At 39.0% G+C, this 23,857-nt stretch overlaps 1 protein-coding gene across 7 annotated transcripts in view; it reads left to right on the top strand.

Annotated features, from left to right (window-relative positions):
* The window catches only part of LOC139634681 (CUB and sushi domain-containing protein 3-like), a 334,573-nt gene that overhangs the window by 254,954 nt on the left and 55,762 nt on the right, over positions 1-23,857 (top strand). For all 7 annotated transcript variants that reach the window (XM_071501310.1, XM_071501309.1, XM_071501308.1 and 4 more), the window contains 19 exons: positions 1,808-1,924; positions 2,312-2,527; positions 4,165-4,353; positions 7,940-8,040; positions 8,267-8,335; positions 8,483-8,639; positions 10,223-10,414; positions 13,286-13,412; positions 13,727-13,929; positions 14,393-14,584; positions 14,974-15,112; positions 15,644-15,831; positions 16,897-17,015; positions 17,270-17,345; positions 17,590-17,706; positions 21,331-21,444; positions 21,579-21,674; positions 22,771-22,974; positions 23,308-23,432. In XM_071501310.1, the coding sequence (XP_071357411.1) occupies positions 1,808-1,924; positions 2,312-2,527; positions 4,165-4,353; positions 7,940-8,040; positions 8,267-8,335; positions 8,483-8,639; positions 10,223-10,414; positions 13,286-13,412; positions 13,727-13,929; positions 14,393-14,584; positions 14,974-15,112; positions 15,644-15,831; positions 16,897-17,015; positions 17,270-17,345; positions 17,590-17,706; positions 21,331-21,444; positions 21,579-21,674; positions 22,771-22,974; positions 23,308-23,432 (2,741 nt within the window). The remainder of the gene's footprint in view (positions 1-1,807; positions 1,925-2,311; positions 2,528-4,164; positions 4,354-7,939; positions 8,041-8,266; positions 8,336-8,482; positions 8,640-10,222; positions 10,415-13,285; positions 13,413-13,726; positions 13,930-14,392; positions 14,585-14,973; positions 15,113-15,643; positions 15,832-16,896; positions 17,016-17,269; positions 17,346-17,589; positions 17,707-21,330; positions 21,445-21,578; positions 21,675-22,770; positions 22,975-23,307; positions 23,433-23,857) is intronic.

The following is a 23,857-nucleotide window of genomic DNA, read 5'->3' as shown; positions in this document are numbered from 1 at the left end:
CAAGGAAACTTTAGCAGGTTTGACCTTCTCCCTGCTACTCTACCACCGTTGCATTTTTGAGGTAATGTTATGGCATTTTATCGGCATTTTATAAGGGAAAATGACAGGCCAGTCGGCCAACTGTAAGATGAACCAACTAGAGCGAGCAGAAGGACACACCTTGCAATACATGCTTGCATTAGTATGCATAGAATGAGCAACAGATTTTTCCAAACTTTTCTGAGGACCTGGTCTCAACTCTGAGCATCTCTGTGCAAGCACAACTCTCATCCTGCATAACAATGTGCACAGCTGAAGCATGTGCAGAACTTGCAGGGTTATCCTGAGGCCATACTGTGAGGTTCAGAAAGTTTTAAGTAGTCCCTAAGAAACATCTGTATAGCTCCACTGATTTGTATTACCTGAAATTAAACTGTATTAATTGAAAAAAGATCTCAGAAACAAAAAACATTTTGCAGTTCTTGTACTCTATACAGCTATCATACAGCATTGATACTTTGGAGAACTAGCTTAAATAATATTCAAGCATTTGTTTTCCATTCTGATTTCATGTCTCCGTTTTCTGCCTCAGAACAATTTGGAGCTGAGAGACCTGAAGTCCCAAAACAACAAAATCTTGAAAATAGGTTTCAAATCTCCCACTTCTCTGCAAAAGAAGCTACACTTCTTATTGTCCAGATGGTCACTTGTTACATAACAGCAACTTTGCATTTTAGCCAGTCTGTCACACCAATAAAACTTTACATCTTTGTTACATTCTTTGGCTCACTACATATCCACTGCATGTAATGAATTTGAGTTGTTTGTTGTCATGAATACCTGTTACTGCTATTAATGCTGAAAAGCAACGTATTCTGACTTTTTCCATTTTAAACAATCAACACCTCACAAATTAAAAATACGTATTTGCAAAGCACTGAAATGTAATTGATCAAATTTGATCATGTTCAGGAATGCAGTTTAAGACACATTAGTAGTTGTGATAACATATGGAAGGTGTTAAATTTGCTCCAGGGATCTTGAAACTTGAGTTCATTACAACTAAACATAGAGGCCAAAGTGTACCCTTTGTTCTGCTGGAGATCGGTGTAATCACCATTGTCTACCATTGTCATTATATGTGTTAGCACCCACACAGTGTAGCTATATGTGCATGTGCTTTTATAGAATCCTCTGAGTCTGCTACACTAATTATGTGAGAGCAGGTCACAACTAAACAACTTAAACAAGTTTGCATAATTAAGAAACCAGCAGTTAAAATTGGTAAATTGCTCTAAACATAAAGCACTGGTTAGTTTCGGGACATTAAATTATTTCAGATAAATAGCAAATGATCCATATTTTATCTTTAAATCCAGTGTGTGATAGATTTTTCACCATTTATATTATATTTTTTTGTCTGTGCAACAGTCGGGGGAATGAATCAGAAAATTCAACTCAAACATTCAAAGTAAAGCTATTAGGGAATACATACTGATATGTGTTTTAACATCTCCTAATGTTTGACATGGCACAAATTTTGCAGCTGTGAATGCATGCAGAATATTCTAGCCACAACTCTTAAAGGATCTCTCTCTCTCTCTCTCTCACTCTCGCTCTCTCTCTCTCTACCTCTCCTGCTGGTGTAGCATTTGTGTGTTGGTATGCATGCTATATAAGTGCTATTAAAGGTCCACAGGGAAACATTATCCGTTTTAGCTATCAACAATCTGACGCTAACCTCCTCTCTGCCTCTGCCCCCTTGTCTCTGCATCTCTCTCTCTCTGTGCCTCTCTCTGTCCCACTCCGTCTCTCTCAATCTATCCAGCTCTCTGTGGCGGAGATGTTAGAGGTCCCTGGGGAACCATCCTTAGTCCCGGCTATCCAGACAGCTACCCTTCATCTCTCAACTGTACCTGGACTGTGGAAGTTAGCCACGGGAAAGGCAAGACACACACACACAGATTCACACTACTTAATAGAGAGAGACAGAGTGAGAGTCAGTTGCCAGTTGCAGTCATAGTAGTGCAGCTACTACTATACTAAGTTTTTAGTATTTCCTAAGTTATCCAGGGTATGCCAATGCATGTATGGGGAGAATTTAGTTAAAAATAACGCATAATGCCACTTTATTATTCAATTATTATGATGTAAGTAAGTTGGAATTTGTGTTTGCTATGATCACACTGTAAAATGATTATAAGTCTAGGTATATGAGCCTGCATGGGATGAATAACTTTTGAACAATCTCCCCCTCTCCCAATCCATCATCAAAACTGTGTGTGTGTGTGTGTGTGTGTGTGTGTGTGTGTGTGTGTGTGTTCTCAACCAGGAGTCCAGTTTCAGTTCAGTTCTTTTCATCTAGAGGACCAACACGATTACCTCTTGGTTACTGAGAACGGGAGTTTCCTGCAACCACTGGCTCGCCTGACTGGCAACGAGTTGCCTAGCAACATCAATGCTGGTCTCTATGGCAACTTCAAAGCCCAGCTTCGATTCATCTCCGACTTTTCCATTTCATACGAGGGCTTCAACATAACTTTCTCTGGTAATTTACTCTCTATAGTCATATTGTGCCATTATACTCATCTCAACTAGATTTAATTTACCCACTAGTCAATGGCTGGTCTGAGGTCATCTCCTGATGTGCATAATGTACTATTCCAATGTACTATTCAGTTGTGCAAAACACACTCAGTCAACTCCCACTTGTTGCTGACGTACTGCAAAGTGACACAATATCTGATGTTGTGGGAACAATCTGTTCTCGTTTCCAAAGTGACTCTATGTTGCTATCAGTCAGTTCTTTGATTTCTGTTTTCTTAGTTTTTTGTTTTGTTTTGTTTTTGGGTTTTTTTGTTTGTTAATTTGTTTGTTTTACCAGTTTTATTTCATGTTCACCTATGAATTAATATAGATATGTTTTTCACCTGTTACACATCAATCTTGTGGGTCCTGCAAAGCGGCTGAACAAGCCAGATTTTATGAGACAACCTTTTTTTTTTTTTCCTGTTCCATGTAGGAGTATGGCACATACGCACATCCATTAGAGAAGTAAAAATGTTTTTAGGTTTTAATAAAACATTTTAAATGTTTTACATTTTTAATGCCACATCAACACAAAACTGTCAATGTGTTGAGTGAGTGTTTAGCTCCCACTGTTCTACTGATTGGAGATGTTTCACCACTGGCTTCAAGGACTTCTCATAAAGCCTTATTCTTGAACAGCTCAGGAAAAAAGCTGAACAGATGAGAGGTTACACAGTATTAAACTGAAGGCAATCCACCATTAAACAACACAAAAGAAGTAAAAAAGAGATGGAGATTAATTCCCTGCAGCCTCACCAATGGTGTTAACAAGTGCTGACCTGATCCACAGTTGTGTTACTTCACCAACATCATCCAAAATGACAGTTGAGGGGCATAATTAAGACAAAGGCCGAGGGTACATCTGCCCCACATAACTCAAGATCTTTTGCCCGACTGCCCTCTCAGCACTCTCTTATTGACTCTGGAATAAAGGAGCATTTGAATCTGAGTATACCACCTCCCAGATGGCATAAGCTGATACTCATAATGTAACACATGGTAGGTGTCACCAAAGATGTGACTCATTGTCTTAACATGTTCAACATGCAGTGTGGAACTGCAGGGTTCATACACGTCACATCATCAGTCTTAGCCTACTGAAAATAAATCTCCTGCTGTACCTTGGTAAATACGAAATCAGCAAGTTCAATTCAATGGTGGAGTCAACTCAGACTCCCAGTTTGTGTACACATATTTTGTCACAGTTGTTCTTATAGTTCTTAGTTCTTATAAAGAAATTATATGATAATGGATTTCTATTAGTTTTCTACCATAAGAGTTACTTAAATATTGACAGGGAGTACTTCAAGCACACAGAAAAAACATGGCCAAGAGGTGTTTGCAACTTTCAGTTAATATTTAATGCTTGTGTCGCCAGTCTTATTGTAGTTATTAGAGTGGAAATACCTGGACTTTACCTGGAGAGTGATGGGTATTGATTTGCTGATTTGACACCATTTGTACAAAATATGTCCTTAAAGTCTGATCTCATAATTTAATAGAAAGGGCAGGTTCCACAGTGCTGACCCATTTATACCAATTTAAATGTTTATTCCTGTATTTGTTATGGACTGAGTTTCAATTTATTTTCTGTAGAATATACTTTGGAGCCATGTGAGGACCCTGGAATGCCTCAGTTCGGCAGGAGAAACGGCTACAGTTTCGCTGTTGGTGACACGTTGTCTTTTTCCTGCAATATGGGCTACCGCCTAGAAGGGGCGCCAGAGTTAGTCTGTCTTGGAGGCGGACGGAGAATGTGGAGCGCTCCTCTACCAAGATGTGTCGGTATGTGGTAATATTACTGTTGTTATCTCATTAACAACAGTATCACACTTAGTTGTAACAGAACAAAGTTTGTTTCACGAGATTTGTGGCTCTTTAGGTGTCACGAAAAGTTTCCAGAGGTATGAAGACGTTTGATGTTTAGAATTGTACAGTTTTTTAGCCATGAAGCAGGGCAAATTGTTAGTGTTTCACGTGTACCATTTACTAAATGTAAAGTGCACCTGTTAAAAGCATGAAGGCATGTGTATGTGTAATCTTTCAAAGTACCTTACTCAATATGTAAGAGAAAAATAATTTGTTTGTTTCTATTGTTAGCATTACAGTGATGATAACAAACAAAGGCAAATAAGATTTGAATAACGTAAGTGATGATGGAACAGAACACTGGCCTGCAGCGACCAGAGAGTGTGTTGAGCTGTGTTGTTGCTGATACTCTGAGGTTCTTGGTAAACACAGAAACATTTGCTTATATTTTGACAAGCAAAAATTAAGAACATGCGCAGCCTCAGTTCAAAAGTAAGAAGACATGGAAGGCCAACTTTGTTTTCTTTTATAAGATAATGAAGATGATGGCACAACACAAAGGTAACGTAAGTGACTGAAAAACATTTTTAGAATAATTGAAAATCAGCATGTCAGGTCTTTCTAGTACTACTTTGGAAGTAGGTTTTCAAGTGTAATGTGCCTCTGTCCTTGTCCTTTTTTTAATCTGTTCCAAAAATATCATTAACTACAGTAAACTAAAATGCAGTCTGTGTAAAAGCCAGAGATATACAAGCTACTAGATGAACAGTAAATGTCAGTGATTTCTTCAAGGTGATTCACCAGTGGGCAAAGAGTTTTGGCATGGTCACACTCCTGTATCACCCCTTCTAATTATGAATTTTATTCATTCAGAAATATGATTCATGACTTATTTATCACAGGCACATTTTAAGAGTTTTGATGTTCTTGGATGCTGCTTTTCAAAACTTGTTCAATAAACTGAAGTGATAAAGGCAGACAGAATACAAAATTAAAATAAATAATGCCTGGGACGAATATAGATATGAAATAAAGCTCTTTAGGACAAGAAAATGCTTAAATTGGATAATTTCATTGTAAACAGGTGTTGTCTTAAATGTTTCCATCCTGTAACTTGTAGGGATAACTATGAGTCTAAACACAGTAGGGCTATTGTAATGTGACGAATGTTTGGATGTAGGGACATGCCACATGTTTTACCCTAATCCAAAAAAAATGTAACCGTATCAGTCTGCCACCTATAATGGAGTGGTACAAGCAGCAGATAAAAAGGCAAATGTAGAAACAATTTGAAGTGAAATTAATGGTAATATAAATGCATAAAAAGCAGAGAACTGCTTTTTGAACCATGAACACAATTTGAAGTGAAGCTGTGCCCATTAGAATTAAAAATGTCTCACCTGGAGTGGAAAGTACTATCACTAATTAATTAATGTACAAAGGCAGAAGCAAATATCAAATGAGCCTAAAGGGAACATACGCGCAATAATGGATTTCTCAGTAAGTTCTGAAAACATGTAATGACAATCATTTTAAATATGGACTGACACACAAACGCACACACTCACTTCATGTATGAGTCTGTAAATTGTAGTCCACCAAAGGGATACTGCAACATTAAAGGGTCAAGTTTGTGCAAGTAAAACAAGATGAAAGTAACCATACTGGCAAAAAAGAAGAAATATTGACAGGTTTAGAAGGCCATGATGTTTGTCTAGAATCCCTGTGTTTGTGTGGGGTTCCTATGGGTGTATTAGCAGTCCTCCAACCATTGTCCCTGACCAAAACAATTGCTTTGTGTGCACCACAGAAGGTCCTGCCTAATGTCTAAAGTGTAATGCATGAGTTTACCAATGAGGATCAATACTGTGTACTCATAACTCCAGGGTCTTTGTAAGCAAGAAATGTGTAAAATCAGATTAGATTTTGGTGAAAGTGTAGAATCAATACAGGGCAATAATAAAAGCACATAGCAAAAGAGGCAACGCTGAATGTTTCTGCCGTTATTCACAGTGTTGTTTTCAGCAGCACACTGAGAAGCGTGGGACTGTGCAGGTGCAGAAAGATAGACATTAGTGTCCGGTTCTAGTCAAAGAGCAGATTCAGTACAGAGAATATTGTACAAAACCACACTTATTTTCAGCATTGCGTAATGTGTGCAGTGCCAGGGTTTACATCTTTGGCTCTTTGTCATCAACGTGCGAAGACTGATAATGCAAAGAGGTGGGAGTGGAGTTGTGTGCTGGTGTTCTATGGTGTAGTGCAGTTTGCTATATTTAGTTCCTGTGTGTTGTGTTGCATTGCTGCATGATGTGGTGAAGAGCAAAGAGGAGAGGAAAGGGAACATTAGAACACTTGCCATGTGCTTCTTTCTAATATCTTAGCTATACAAACTTCTGCTTGTTTGATTGCTTTTTTTGTCGCCTTTATAAATTGGAGGACACTGATAATGAGAAAATATGTAAAGTGAAAGGGTATTTTTCGTGATTTTACTTAACTAAAAGATGTATTTTGCAGCTTTAAAGTGTTGCTTTCATGGTCTGTGTATGTGGTTTTACATGTAACTGAACTAACCCTAGCAACTCAAACATATTGTTTTCTCAAGGTATTGTCCAGGAGGGAGTAGGAGTGGTAGCAACTCCCCTCTGGTGTCTTTGCTTTTTCAGGCTTGTTTTTTGTGCTTGTCTATTATTGGATATTATCTTCCATTCAGCGCTATTGTAAAGAGGAAGGAGGCTGAAATGAAAGGAAAAAGAGAAAAGACAAAAGTAAAAAAAAGAGAAGGAGGGAGAGGAAACTCATGAGAAGTGGAAGAGGAAGGTTGATTGAAGTAGCGCAGGGTAAAGAGGGCACTATTCATAGAGAGGGAGAGAGAGAGCAAGCGTGAGGGAGTTAAAGAGGGACAGGGTGGAGAGGTAATTTTCTAAATGGAAACGGTAGTAGCGTGATTTATTGACGATATGACAGCTGTAATATGACTATTACACAAGTAGAGACATAGAGAGGGAGAGAACAGGAGGGAGTATGAGAGAAAAAGTGAGGAAGGCGACATAGATACTGTAGATAGAGGGCACACGTGAGGAGTGCAGAGAGTGGGTCTCTTTAAGTAAATTAGATTCTGAATTTTACTACCTGCCCATTCTCCGTGACAGACGTAGATAGCTGACAATACAGCTGTTTAAAAGGGTTGTTAAATTACCTACAGACACACACACACACACACATACACACACACACACACACACACACACACACACAAGCACACAAGCACACATTAGAAGTATTCATCCGTTTATAGAAAAAAATAGTCATCATCTAAAGGTTAAAAAAAAAATCGTTTCACTCTAAGGACAAACAGTTTCCTCTGAAACTGCTGACACACCGGGCTGAAACTTTTACACAGTAGTACCTTTTTAAACAACTTTTAAACCCCAGCAAATATCTTATCTTATATGAGTTGCACAAAGTTTTTCATTTGGGTCTTTATGTCACATAACAAAAGTTATAACTTAACTTATAACTTTATACATTTTAACTCTCTGGTTTCTGTCTTTGTCCTCAGCGGAGTGTGGGTCTTCAGTTATAAACAATGAAGGGATCCTTCTGTCGCCAAACTACCCAATGAACTACGACAACAACCATGAGTGCATCTATAGCATCCAGGTAATAAATCTGATCAAATGTGCTGGTGCTGAATAAAAGCAATGCGGCTGGTTTGCAGTTATTTAAGAAAAGGTAATACCGACTCTCAATATTTCATGCTGGGACAATGTAAAAATCATTATGAAAGTTTGTGGAATTTATTGTCTGTCTTCAGTCCTTTGTGAATACATTTGTTGTCCACTTTGTTGGTCAATAAATCTAACCTGGATTTTCATGTTGGCTTCAGGTACAGGCTGGGAAAGGCATCAACATCTCTGCTAGAACCTTTCATCTCGCCCAAGGGGATATACTCAAGGTAAACACACTGCGCGCACACACATTTGGTGATTCCTCTGTCATTTTCCTTGCCAGGTTTCTGTGTCAGCAATGATCTAAAAAAAATTGTTCATTGTTAGTCTTTATGTATTTGCATCATGAGCATATTGTGCTGTTGTTTTTACAGATTTATGATGGCAAAGACAGTACAGCCCATGTTCTAGGAGCCTTCACGGGATCGTCCATGTTGGGCCTGACACTGATTTCCACGTCAAACCACCTCTGGCTGGAATTTTACAGCGATACAGAAAGTACAGGAGAGGGATTTAAATTGGTGTATTCCAGTAAGTTTACAGCTAACATGGCTATCTTTTATTAACTTTTTGTATGTTCACACACCCTAACGTTGTTGAATCCATAATATTTGTGCTAAAGTTGTACTTCCATCAAGAATATCTATTTGATATTAAAAGATGCTGTAGTTTGATAGGTGGACCAATCAGACACTAGCCTGTAGATTGCACTGCAAGTTGTACAGAGTGTGATGGGTGGTGGAGGCAAAGGCAAACTGATGGTGATGTATATTGGTGATTACAGGCCTAGCACACATGGCAGGGTCCTTTTGGTCCTTTTTTCATAGACGCTAAATTATTATTTAGAATAAATTATTATTATGACCAGGTACAACCTTAACAGGACTTACTGCAGGTGTACTATACACAACTTTAAGGTTTACACTGTTAAATTCCATCAAGCAGGGATAGACAAAGACAGCACATGAGACTAAGGCTAGTCAGGATCATCATATCAATTCAGCAATTAAGTGCCACGTGTCATCTATATTAATTCCTGACAAATGTAACATACTTGCTGAATCAATTTAACTCTAAATTAACTCTAATTTATGAAACCTTCAAAGAACTGATTGCTAACTGCAGCACTGAAAAGATCACAAGAATCTTGTGATGTTTGATTAACAAAGCTTTCAGAGAGCTCTGATTTCAGCGTAGGGTGGCATGTTAAAAGGTGCGCTCTGATGTTCACACATTTGGCAGTGTCCTTAGATGCATAGTTGGAATGAAACAATCTAATTGTTTAAATGGAGTCATGCAGGATCATTTGCATAGTTCTTTGAAGCTGTATTGCCTGTATGCTGTGTGGGCAGAGTGGAGCATCACTTTCTTCTCTGCACCTCAACTTTCTCATACTGATGCAAGTTAGTTTGCCATACAAAAAACAGTGATTTATAGAACATAGCAATTTTTGTTTGTACAATACATAGTGCTTTATTTTCTTAGACATGTCTAATACACAGAAAACAATTTCAGATGGGCAGCCTTCCACACTAGATGTCAGGGTGTCTGCAGGTGTGTTCAGACTGCAGAATGGTAAATGTACAGCTTTGTAAATGGCCATTTTAAGGATTTAGACATGCACCTAATGCAGTCTTCCAGGAGATGACTCAAATCCTGGCACACCTCATCTTCCAGGTAATACTAAAGATCAAATCCTGGTTAAAGTCTTATATGGATAAGCTATTTATATACCTCTTCATATCCCGCTTCTCAAAATTCTGCACATGAATAAACAGAATAATCTGAATATTACCATGGAAACTGATCTTAGACAGACTGTGAAAAACAACTTAAATTGGATAAGATGTATACATGCAACAGTATCAATCCTAATATTGGTATGTTTCAAATATCTTTTTGTTTTTTTAATAAATCAGGAGGAGAGCGTAACAGGATCTGTGATAACAGCAAGCTCATAAACAGAATACTTGAGTGTGCCAGATATTAAGGGAATATTGCTGTGCATCTAAAGAACACTAATTCTGTTTTCTCTAGTGGGTCTTAGATGTCCCTAAGCGAGTATTTAAAAAAGTACACACTTTAAAGATCTGCCTCATTCCTTTTATTTCTAGGTTTTGAGTTGTCTCATTGCGAGGACCCAGGTGTGCCTCAGTTTGGCTTCAAGGTCAACGACCAAGGCCATTTCTCTGGGAGCAGCATCACATACCGATGTGAGCCCGGATACACTCTGCATGGGGCTTCCACATTGAAGTGCATGACGGGAGAAAGGAGAGCTTGGGATAACCCTCTGCCTTCTTGTATAGGTATGTCTCTTGCTATATGAAGCCATTTACACTTCGAAAAATGGTTTAATGAAAAGACATACACAGATGTTTACAGACACACAAATGCACATTAACGCAATTGTGGACTGAATGTTGACTAAAGCTTTCTAATAGGTTACATTTTACTGTGTGGTGTGTTGTTGTGTTGTAAAGACATTAATTCATGTATCTGTTGAATAGCTATTAGAGCTGGGCAATATGACTTCAAATCAATATCACGATCATCTCCATGTTTTACCTAGATTACCATTAATGAACGATTACTTTGGCACTTATTGGTCGCTCTATTGTCATTGCAGCATGTCTATGAAAATGCTCCCCTAGAGTTTTCAAACTTAAACAGGTCCAGCAGTGTTTCCAGGACTCTCTGTTTTAGGGGCCTCAAAAACTCCAGTGTTGTGTGGACGCCAGGTGTAAATGTGGCAAAATTGATAAGTTTTAAAACTGGAACGTATTAGTGTCGATGAAGCCTGAGACTCAGTGTTTGCACTCGTATCATCCATATTGCCAGCTTTGCTTTCAGTGAACGTGGAGTGAGGTATTAGTTGGATGACCCAAACTCACATGGCTAAACACAAGGTAGTGTTTTCCTAAGGGGACAGTTCATGAACATTTGCATTAGGGAACGTATAAACTGAATTAACTGACATGAGCAAGATTAAGTCAGTCAGAGGTTCTAATGTCAGTTTTAATTCTTTTTCAGTTATTTGCTCAGCCACAATAGCTGCACAGTGACCTAAGACCTGTAAAGGTATTGGCATCATTTTAAAACAGCTTGCTTCATATTCACATATGACAAAAATCAAGAAGAGGATATATTCATTGAAAAAATATCAACATAACTTAACTCTTCCTCTCATTTGAGTGTTGTTTTTCTTCCAGAATTGGTTATGGCATTAAGCAGTCCTCAAGCTGGAGTATCTTATTTACCCAGAACTCTGTTACACATTCACTTTTTAAGTAGCAGGGAGAATTGCTGTTGCAGGCCTTGCTCTAAAGTACAGAGTCACCCAGAGCTCCTTCATACAAAGTCTCTGCTTACAGGACATTCATTCAATAATTTAGGGAGAAAACAGAGGGAGGCCAATTTCCTGTGGAATCACCCTCGTCATTTCTTGTGATATCACAGTTTTAAAGTCTGGATGAAAAGTCTATTTGTTGAGGAGGGTTCACCAACTGGACTCTGAATTGATCCATATCTTTTCCTGCAGAGGGGGATTTGCTAACTGTTCCTGGAGACTGCCCTCAACTTTGCCCAGTGCTCTGCTACGTACTCAAACATACCCACACATTCTTTGACCTCTATCTATGTTTTCATTACTTTATGAATGTATAAATGAATGTATAAATTGCTTCATAAACAAATTTTAATCAATTTGGTTTTGCTACACACCACTATTATCAAAGCATGTGCCATTTTAGGGAAACAATAAAACCTACTGGGAAGCAACTCCCCTTTGAGTATTGAAATATTTCTAAACATTCTATTATAACATCAGTGCCTTTATAATTCATTTTTCAGGGCTTCAAACTGATGTGAAATTATATCCACACCACATTCCCAAATGTTGATGTCAACAAGTCAATAACGCTCTTTTACTGGCTATGCAATTTCAGGCCTCCAGAACTCTCACACACACACACTCATAAACACACACACTAACACATTCATCAGTGCATTAGTATGTAGCGCCTGAAATTTTTTGATTTGTATAATATGTAAAGCTTATTTGGAGAAAATTTAATTTCCTCCTAGTAGGTATTTGGTTGAATGATGATTACAGTCTCTAATTAAAGCCAAACAAATGCTAAGCCTGTGCAGAGTAACATACAAAATGGCTTCTGCAGCTGTGCCCCAGATGGGAGCTATAAGCATAACAGCAAGCCCACTGTTTTAAGCACCTTTCTTCCTTCATCGCTGCCTCTGAACTTCCTGATTTTGGTTTCAGCTTAATAAGTCTCTTTCCTTCTCACTATCAATAATGAAAGACTCATAAAACCACTGGCTGATATTCTCTGACTTTATATTTTAGCAGTGGCACACTGTGACCTCAGCTAACCTCCAGTCTTAATATTATATTGCTTTTTATTATTACTTGTAGTGTTCCATCTTTACCCCCTTCGGTTCTCTCCTTTTTTCTTTCTATTTTGCCTCTTCTTCTCTTTCTTTTCCCCATCTCAACTCTTAATATTGCTCCTATTACTCGAGATAATATATTTCAGTGATGAAGGGTGGTGAGCCTGGGGAGGGAGGAACATGGGGAGGGAGCAGAAGCAGAGAGGGAGAGAGAGAGGAGATGGAGATATTATAAAAAAATATATATATATCCAAGAGAGACAAAGAGTAAAGAGGGGATTATTTTCTGTTATATAATGTGTGGTGATTTCTTTAGGGAGGATTGCAGGATCAGCACATTGTTTCGAATGGTTTCTGTGAGTGAGAAAGAGTGAGAAAGACAGAGGCACACAGAGGAAGAAAGTTCTCTCTTTCTTAATCCATTTGTCTCTGGTGATCGTTTAATCACTGCCCAGTGGCTACTGAGGTGCACCTAGTGGATCTGATTGCCTTGATAAACAATGACTACGGAGAGATAAATGGTTTACTTGTCATAGTGGACACTTAAATACACACATTCACAGTCATCAGTTGGTTGGGTAGAACCGATGGTATTTGTAACATTGTCACAGTTGTGCAAATCAGACAGAAACATACTGTAGTACAGGGGCATTTGCTACATATTAACAGTGTGTAATGTCCTCCACTTGTGTGTGTGTGTGTGTGTGTGTGTGTGTGTGTGTGTGTGTGTGTGTGTGTGTGTGTGTGCGTGCGCGTGTGTGTGGTACCTGTAGCGGAGTGCGGTGGTCGTTTTAAGGGCGAATCTTCAGGGAGGATTCTTTCTCCTGGATATCCGTTTCCCTACGACAATAATCTACGCTGCACCTGGACTATTGAGGTGGACTCAGGAAATATTGTGAGGTGAAGTGGGCCTGGTTATACACAATTTTAGATATAATCATTTATATTGTAAAGAGGATTTTTTTTTATACGAGCAGTGGTTATATATTAAAACTGTTAGGGTATACATAATTTACAGGAAAATGATCCAATCTTGGGCTTATATACTTCATCCAACCACCAAAAAGTTTTCAACCTCTAAAAATTACCATCAAAATAAAGGTAGTCATAGTCTAGACTGTTTTGACATTCTGAAACTGACATTTCATAAAGAGGTCATGTTTATATTGTTAATGATCTCTCTTTTTTTTTTTTTTTCTTCTTGCAAATTGCAGTCTTCAGTTCTTGGCCTTTGACACAGAGGCCAGCCACGACATGCTGAAGGTCTGGGACGGACCACCTGAAAATGAAATGTCTTTGGCAGAGCTCAGTGGATCTCTGCTTCCTGAGGGAATTCACTCCACACTGAACACCGTCACTGTTCAGTTTGAGACTGATTTTTACATCAGCAAGTCAGGATTTGCTATTCAGTTCTCTAGTAAGTAATGTCCACAACTGATGGACTAAACATAAAGAAAAGATGTGGTAGGAGAGGTAGTCTTCCTTCTACTGTTGTTTTTGCAGATTTTGTTCTTTTGCCCTAAAGTTCCCGGTGTGATGTATGTGTAAGGCTAGACTAGGTTTTCAGTATTGTTCAAGGGAACAACAGTGTTAGTTTCTCCATGAACATTACTGTCTAGTGAGTCTTCATTCGACTAAAAATCAGAATATCAACAACATCAACTGAAACCAAATCTGCATAACGGTTCTACTTGAAAACCTAATTTTATCAGGCAGAAATGATCTTAGGAGATATTCCATGATACAGGATACTAAACATTTACTCCAATTAATTACGGAGTTAAAGCATTAGCTTAACAGCTGAAGATATCCAGTATGACAGATTTTTTTCCTCCATTCCATCTTCTCTCTTCATGTCCCCTCTCTCCTTCTCTGTACAGGCTCAGTAGCAACAGCCTGCAGGGACCCAGGTGTACCAATGAATGGCAGTCGAAGTGGAGATGGTCGTGAGCCGGGGGATTCAGTGTCCTTTCAGTGTGACCCAGGATACGAGCTCCAGGGAGATGACAAAATCACCTGTATACAAGTGGATAACAGATACTACTGGCAGCCCAGCCCACCTGTCTGCATAGGTGAAAAGTCCAGTTTCCATATATTTATAGTGACATACAATAGATGTACTGCATACACAACTGGAGTTGACTAGGGTTCATTACCTTGCTCAATGACACAACTATATTTGACTTATACCGGGGCTATATAAAAAAGATAATGTTTAGTGGTCTGAACTTGCTACTTAATACATACAGAATGATACTATTTCATTATCCTACCCAAATCTCGGCATACTACTAGTCCCTTTGAATGAAAATCTTGTAACTTAAATCCCCCTTAAAGTAAAAAAAAAAACATTGTGCAAAGTGAATTTAAATTAGTTTTTCATCCTGCATGGTTGCGCTTGAGAGAATATTCAAATTTTATGATATTTTAAGACTTATCTTTGCTTGTGTTCCCATGATAGCTCCTTGTGGAGGAAACCTAACAGGCTCCAATGGATTTATTCTCTCTCCTAACTACCCTCATCCGTACCCTCACTCCAAGGACTGTGATTGGCTCATTGCTGTCAACTCTGACTATGTCTTATCTCTGGCCTTCATCAGGTAACCTGCAAGTCAGCTGACCTTTATACACTAAAACCTGTATTAATCCTGAGTTGTTTCACCAAGCACAAATGCTGTTTTACATGTTGTCTGTCTTAACCTAATCCATAATAAAATGTATCAATATCATGTAAAAAAAAAAAAAAAAAAAAAAAAAAAGTAAAATGTAGAATGAAAACAGACTGAAGACATTTAAGAAAGACACAATTAATTATCTCTTTTCTAGCCTTTTAGAGGTACAGTATAGAGGTATCCTGTCATAAACTGAAGTGTTGGACAAGTGGAAATTTTGAGCCACAGAGGCTAGTGAAATAGAATAATCAGATGATAAAGGGCTTGTAAATACCATGCTTCTTTTTGTTTGTCCTGTGCTTTCTAATATAAATGACAAACAAAACTACTCAGGCAAACCATCAGGCTCCTGGTGGTAATGGTAAATATTGGTATTGGCTCTTTTGCTGTAATCATCTTCTGACAGCCTCTTTCAAAACTCTTTGTCCCTACCTTTGTTTTTTTTTCTTCTATCTCTAGCTTCAACATTGAGCCAAACTACGATTTCCTGTATATCTACGATGGTCCAGATAGCAACAGTCCTCTGATTGGTAGCTTCCAAGACAGCAAACTTCCAGAGAGGATTGAGAGCAGTTCAAATACCATGCATTTAGCTTTCCGCAGTGATGGGTCTGTTTCTTACACTGGTTTCCACCTGGAATACAAAGGTAAAACATTCTGCTAATAGCACCAACCTCTTTATATAAAGTGAATACTAATTGAATTGCTTCTAAAATACTGCGCTTCACAATCTTTACATCAGGAGGACTTTTTAACAACACAGACATGGTTCAGTACAGTGTGGTCAGTAAATATATCCAAAATATAATCCCAATTACCTAACAGTAAACAGCACCCCATCATTTATCCTACATCTACAATCTAATCCAGTATCTAATGGTTTATATCTTGAACTAGAACACCTGAAAATTTACTCAACAAATGTATGTCTGTGTCTAATGAAAATAAACACTCCAGCTAGCACTGTTTTTATAGCCACTTTGTAACTGACAGTTGTTGAAAAATCATTTAGATATATGATGTTTGATGTAATTGCATCAGAGACTGTTTTCTGTCCTATTTGTTTTTCATGATTAAGGTAACTTGGGAAATTACCCTTTTAGGTTTTCACAGTAAATGTGACAGTATGTTTCAGATGTCTCCTGTGACGACAGAATGTGTTTAGTAATATTTAATTTTCACATTTAACAAAGACGACTGCTGTATTACTCCATAACACTCAATACACATGTATATGCAGTTATGTCTCCCACACTAATGACTGATTCTAAGATGAAAAAGGATTGCTCTCACTACAAAATCACTGTTGAATTAATGTCTGTTGAAATTGTCTGTCAGACGAGTGAGTTTTATTCACTTGTACAAAAGAATCAACACTATCTTCAGGTGGACTCTGGAATTAAGTCTTAAGTTGATGCAGGGTGCCTGCTAATCTTTTAGGAGGGGGGCCAAAGCCATAATTTACAAGGTTCATGTACCATACAAAAGCCTGGGATGAAGTTATCATTCCTGCTCTATCTTTGGCAAAGGCAGCTAAGTCAAACAGACTATTAAAAAGGCCAGTGGAGCTCCTGCCTCATTTGATTATGGCTTGGGATGTAGTTATTATTAATTTGACTTGGTTTTGAATTTGATTATTCATGTGTGCCTGCCGCTTTTTCTTTGCCTCATCCTCTCTCTCACTTACTCACTCGTTCTTTGTCTCTGTCCAGCCAAACTGAGGGAATCGTGCTTCGATCCAGGTGTGGTTCTGAATGGAACCAGGCTGGGATCTGATTATAAGCTTGGTTCTACTGTCACCTTCTACTGTGAAGCAGGATATGTTTTGCAGGTACAAACACATGGATGAATGGTAGCTTGATTAGATAGGTGAGTGGATCTGTTCTAGGTTTGTTCAGTAGGTGGCTAGTTGGTTTGATGGTTAATTTGGATGGATACTCAATTGGTTTATTGATCAGGTGGATAGTTGGTTGGTGGGTTGGTTGGTTGTCTGCTGGTTGGTTTGTCGAAAGGGTAGTCAATTGCTTCATTGAGAGGATAGTTGGTGGTTTGGGGTTTTCTTAAAGTAAAATGTTTTTTCTTTAGGGCTATTCTACTTTAACCTGCAGTATGGGAGATGATGGTAGACCTGGATGGAACAGGGCATTGCCTAGCTGTCAAGGTAACACACACCAAAACAACAAAAAAAATCCCTGTACATACAATACCAGTCAAAAGTTCGGACACATTTTCTCATACACATCAATAGGAAAGTGTGTCCAAACTTTTGACTTGTACTGTATATATATTTACACACATGGGGCATATATATTCACAGTGTGTTATTTTGCTGTGTATGTGAGAGTGGTTGTATGCTTCACTACTTTTGATGTGTGCTTGAACACACATGTATGTTCTTTCTCCAGCACCCTGTGGAAGTCGTTCTACAGGATCAGAAGGGACTGTTTTATCTCCAAATTTTCCCAGAAACTACACCTCTGGTCAGACCTGTGTCTACTCTATATCTGTACCTAGAGAATTTGGTAAGTTCATTCATATACAAAATTTCACACAGTATCACACTTCCCACACTGCATTGAAATAAAAAGTAAAAATACATGTATTTTCTTTTCTGGGAAAAAAATTTAAATGCAAGTGCATAGCACTCCACAATAGTTGAGAATGAAACCTGTGATCAGTTTTCTTTGACCTAAATTCTCTTATTGTTCTTTTACTTGGTGGAACAAAGTGACATTAAAACTTAAAACAAGATTCTTAATGGTAACACCCAGAAGGACCTTTTGGGGTTTTAAACTGCAGTGACAAACTTGTGTAGAAATCACACAAGATCAAAAGAGGCCTGCTGGTCATTTACTTTAATCCAGGTAAGGGTTTTCTCATTGAAGTGACATTTAACGATGAGGCTAGTTTTATCTTGCCTCGTGTGATCAGTGGACTTTAAACCAAACATAACTACCACATTATGAAGATATGAATATTGTAAAGGACTCTTCACGTTAAGTGAGGCTGTGTTGGGAAACTGGGGTCATCTGAGGAGAGAGTAGGATGCTGAATATTTCATGTCAGTATAAAATTCAAACTATATTCATATTAAATGTCCTTCAAAATGTGTAGAATACATAGTTAAATTTACAGTTTAATCTCATGTAAATTAGGTTGTTGTCAGTACAAACAAATTACCATTCTTGACCTTGAAAATGGTAGTTTTGTGAAACAATCCCACTGAAGATTCTCTTGCTAGCTTTTTCTGGAGCTTTCAACTATATCATATGAGCTGGTTGACTGCGTATTGGAGGGTTGACGCAATAAGTATCATGGGACGCTATTCCACGAGGTGAGATTCATCATGGTGGTGCCTTGCTGCTGAAAGAAACTACACACGACTCTTAGCTTCTTTGGGCATTTTTGTATTAAACAACATAACCATGTTATTCCCATCCCCATCTCTGACGACAATCAACAACTGGGTCATATTTTTCACACACTGGAGGAACTAACATTCCTTGAAGAATTAATCAATCACCACTACAACCGCTGCAAAATGGATACCCACCACCAGGGCTCACCACACCCAAACAAACGGAAGAAGACATCATCCACAGACACAAGCAATCTGGATCTGGCCAAACTGGAACGTTTCAAACATAAAGAACTGATCAAAAGCAGAGGAAAAGAACTGATAGGCACAAATTCCGGACTGAACAACCAATTTCCCACGCAAAATAAGCGAACAACGCAAAGCCCTGTACCCAGTGGTGTAGTGTACTTTCTTTTAGTGGGTATACTGTGGATCCCCCCACAGTATGTGGGTAGATGGGGGTGCCACCGTCTGATGTCTGGGCGACGTGTCGGCGTCCCTGATGGGGGCAGGACCTGACAGGACCTCCTCCCTCTCTCTTTCAGGGCGAGGAGAAAAAAGGTGCGTCTTTCCTCACCAGGCAGACCCCCTCCAAAATGGTCTGGGGGTTGCCAAAAGCAGGGGTAAAAAAAAATACTGCCTTAAATAGAAAAATAAAAAAATCCATCCAACCATTTCTAAAACCCTCCATTGCAGGAAAAAGAAGGGGTAAAAGGGGGGGATGGGCCCTGCCAAACCGCCCCAGCTATCTGCTGCATGGGCCCACGACAGCAGTGTTGGGTGGCTGGGCTGGGGCCCCTTTGCCTGTCCCTCCGACTTGTAGGACTTGTACGACTTTTCCTCCATGTTGGTGAAGAAATATGTTTATTTTTGACTTTGGAAATAGGCTGACATTGTCTTCTTCAAAAACTATGTTTGAAGAAGTGGTGTCAAATTATCAATGTCATTTAATTTTCAAGATGTGCAAATTTACATTTGTGTCTCCAATCATGATATTACATATTGACATCTAAATTATTGGTTTGCTCATTGAGTCTGACTTGAGCTTTTACAAACAATCAGTAATTGGTGGATATAATGTTCAATTATGCCCTGTGGTATTATAAATAAATAGCAGCTTTCCCTGAGGCTGTTGATGGTTGCTGTCTCATTATATTTGCATAGCAACTTTTGGAGTGTCAGCTCCATGTAGACATTTTGACTGAGAGGAGCTAACATTTGTTGGCCTACATATTGTATAAGACACACAGACAGCCTCCCTGAACCTCCCACACAGAGCAAGAGACAGATTGTTTTGTTAAGTTGCAGTGCCAGAGCCTCACAACATGCCCACATTTTTTAAGCAGCTGTCATTCTCATAAAAAAATAACATGCACACACACAATCCATGATTTTAGGTTAGATCGAGGCCCAAGGATGCAGTAACTATGCTATCAAAACTGCCTGATGATCAGAGAAGCTGAAATAAATGATTGTTGAGGTTTCACCATTCGTACAAATTACTCCTTCAGTTTTAACACCAGGTGAGGAAAACCCTTGGCATTTATCCCTGTGGAGATACCACACCTCCTGTTGAATGAGGCTGTGGCTGAGGACACCCACTCAGGCAGCTCATCAGGAGGCATGGCAGCTCCACAGGGATCGATGCCCAGGTTTTTTCCATCTGATGTCAAGAGCTGACGAAGCCTTTCAAATGAACAGTGAACCACTTTCAATCATTGGATAACAAGTCCAGTGGACTGATTCAAACTTTGCTGTGATCACTGTACATCCACTATGATACCTGAGTGTGTAAACTATTCCCCATGTACATTGATGCTTTATGAATCTTTGTACATGTGTGTCTTCCTGCCTGAAGTCTGTGCTGTTCTGAAACAATTTCAGCTGTGATCTCTTCCACCTTGCTCGCCAGTATGTCAATAATACAGCAGAGAGTGATGGAAACCTTGATCACTCCGATTTCCTTAAAATCTATATTCAGTGGGAGCTAAGTATTTCTGCTGACTAACAGAATCTTGTCATTCTTTATGTCCACGAACCACCTTGCAACTATACACATCCTTATGTACTACCATGGCAGCACTATAAGATAGAAGTGTAAGAGGTTAGATTCATCTACCCTATAGAGCTAACCTCCTTTTTGATAATTTACTTTCTGTTTTTCGACAATGCCAATTGAAAATCCACTGTTTTGTTTCTGTTACCTCTTGCTTGCCCTTATTTTAACATTAAAACAAGGTTTTGCATGAAAGCACATAGGGTATCTTTTGTGAGTCAGAGCAATTTTCAGCAAAATGCGGCTCATGCTCCACAGAGAGAAACTTCCTTGTACAAAGTGACCAGTGACCTTCTGAATGTTATTTCATTCAGCCTTTGGGGCCAAAGAGAGAGAGAGTAGAAAAACAGTAGACAATACAGAAAAACATCTTGCTTTACCGGCATAAGTTAACAAAAGTAAATCAGTTTTTGCAAACACCAGCGTTTCATACCCGTAGAGAATACGGATACACCACAGCCAACGGATGAGGGGGCTGGCGGGTTGGACTAGTGCACAATGAAAATAGGGTGATATTTTGATTATTAAGTGTCCTGATATGTAATTTTGTGCCAATAGTTGGCTTCAAATAGAAGCTGACACTGCAGCTTAATAAAATTTAAATTGGGTTTTACAGGTTAATTTTATCATTGGAAGGTCAGGCACAGACAGTGGCATGGAATAATAATTTGCCACCATTCAAGTGTGGCTAACTCATCTCTTTATCTGTCTTTTTTCTCATTTTATCCCCAGTCCTCTTTGGTCAGTTTGTGTTGTTCCAGACATCTCTAAATGATGTGGTAGAGATCTACGATGGACCCACTCAACAAAACACACTATTGTCTTCTCTTTCTGGATCCCACTCTGGTAAAGATTGAGGGAGGGATGGATGGATGAATGCAATGATTTATGGATAATTGGATTAATTAGCAGGCAGACAGCTTAAGCCTTCATTGTATTTCTTACCTCCTACTCTTCTGACTCTGTCTCTTTCTGATTAGGTGAGTCTCTTCCTCTGAGTTCGGGAAACCAGATTACCATAAAGTTTACCACAGTCGGACCAGAGACTGCGAAGGGATTCCACTTTGTCTACCAAGGTCAGAAAATAAATTTAAGATTTTATAGGCCTCAGGGTTTGCATAACTGGCTTGTATACTTAATGTTTAAGGTTTCATATAAATTTCATGATAATAGTAGTAAAGGTTTGTGTGTGTGAAGGTAGTGTATACCAGCCTTTCACAAGTGACCCCTGGTGGTCCGCAAGTAGATATTAGTCAAATAGTCAAATATGTTTATGTGTTTCTCAAACTGTCTGAGTGACCACAAATGTCTGCTAGTGAGTTGTGTATATGGTTTGTTTTCAATAATAAAACAACTCATTAACTGTAAATTCAAACATTATTATTTGAATTGGTTGTTTTACAGTATTGTTGGACTTACAGCTTTGTAATCGACCATTTTGAGACACTGACTACTCATTTATTTTAGTGCCTAAGTGGCCCTTCGTCTGAAAAAGTTTGAGAAACACTGGTTTATAACTCTTATAGTTTAAATGGCGGGTGTCCAGCCTCCAGGATGCATGCAGCCTGCAAGATGGCTTGATCCGGTCCACAAGGCAATTCATAAATACTAAATTGTTCCAAAAGTGTCAGTTTGTCTTGAAGAACTGTCGCAGAGCGGATTACTGATATGGCACAAGATATTGAAAAAACACTAAAATACACGACAGACATAACAAATACCGCCCAACTAGCTGTTTTTGTGCGTGGGATTACTCCTGAGTTTAATACGAGGGGGGAATTGCTGTCTTTGCAAGCCAAGCATGGAGCATAAGAGAGGTTAGCGTGATATATGTGTTCAATAATTTAGTATTGCCCTCGAAGGATGTTATAAAAATTGAAATGGCCCTTGATAGGTAAAGGGTTCCCCAGCCCTGCCCTAAACCTTGGCTTTCAGCGACTATGTGGTGTAATGGCTTATATCTTATCTCTTGTTTTGTAAGTGGCCATTATATATAAATTGCAGCAGTTAAATTTTTATTTTGTATGTATTCAATCAGAAAAACCACAGTGAGAGGAAAAATATCTTATTAAGCAGTGTCCTGGCCAAGATAGACATCAGTAACAGTACATTTTGCATTCATATTGATATTAATGCTTCTTAATGGTTGTGTCATCTTCCCTTTTTCTACAGCTGTACCGAGGACCAGCTCCACCCAGTGCAGTTCAGTCCCTGAGCCACGTTTTGGGAAACGTCTCGGTAATGACTTTGCAGTTGGCTCCTTGATCCAGTTTGAGTGCAACCCCGGTTACATCCTGCATGGCTCTACTGCCATACGGTGTGAGAGTGTCCCAGACAACTTGGCACAATGGAATGACACCCTGCCAACATGTATAGGTAAACATAAACTCAGGACTTAGACTGACACTGACATTTTCTTGTTCAGAAATCGTGAGATTAATTATTAACCCCACAGCTGAGACTCCACCAAAAAGATCAACAACAGAAAATTCAAATGAAAACCACATTTCAATTTTGCCAGACTCTAAGCCTAAACCAAAGCTGTCACACAGGGCTTTAGCTCTGTGGTCTCCCCCTCTTCAATGTGGTCCCACCACCCTTTTTTCCTTTCTTTTTTTCTACTACTTGCAGACAAAGTGTCGTTTCGACCTCTGATCCCCCCCTTCCACTCTCCTCTGTTCTGTGTGTCAACGCTCTTCTCTCTTCCAGTTCCCTGTGGGGGTGTGTTGGCCTCCCGTCGTGGGACAATCCTGTCACCTGGCTATCCAGAGCCATACGACAACAACCAGAACTGTGTGTGGAAGGTCTCTGTTCCAGAAGGGGCAGGAATACAGGTAGTACTTGTCACACGCTGCTTCTTGGCTGACCTATCTATCATTGGATTAAACGCTGAGCAGAGGGGGATGTCAGGGAAGATAAGATATTATTAGAAGAATGAATAGATGGATGTTTTGTGAGCGAGGGACCATCCAGAGATAACTAGAAAGGATCTAATCAGGAGAGATAATGCCTGATTGCATTCTCACAGACAAGTAAAAAAGGCAAAGATAAACAAAATAGAGTTGACATCTCACAGCATTTCATTTTTCCTGAAATTTTGCAGTACATCACATCAAGTGCAAGTCTGTTTTATATCATGTGACTGTGTGTTTCTTCATAAAAAATAGCCGTTTCACATCTTGTTTTGTTTGACAGTTTCATTGAATATTTACACCAATTAACAGACAGCATGTCTTTTACTGTCTTTCTGATTTTGTTC

This window comes from Trachinotus anak, unplaced genomic scaffold (genome assembly GCF_046630095.1).
Source record: "Trachinotus anak isolate AG129_WGS33_773 ecotype Australia unplaced genomic scaffold, CSIRO_AGI_Tana_v1 ptg000016l, whole genome shotgun sequence".
NCBI lineage: Eukaryota > Metazoa > Chordata > Actinopteri > Carangiformes > Carangidae > Trachinotus > Trachinotus anak.
This window is presented reverse-complemented; position numbering and strand designations above follow the sequence as displayed.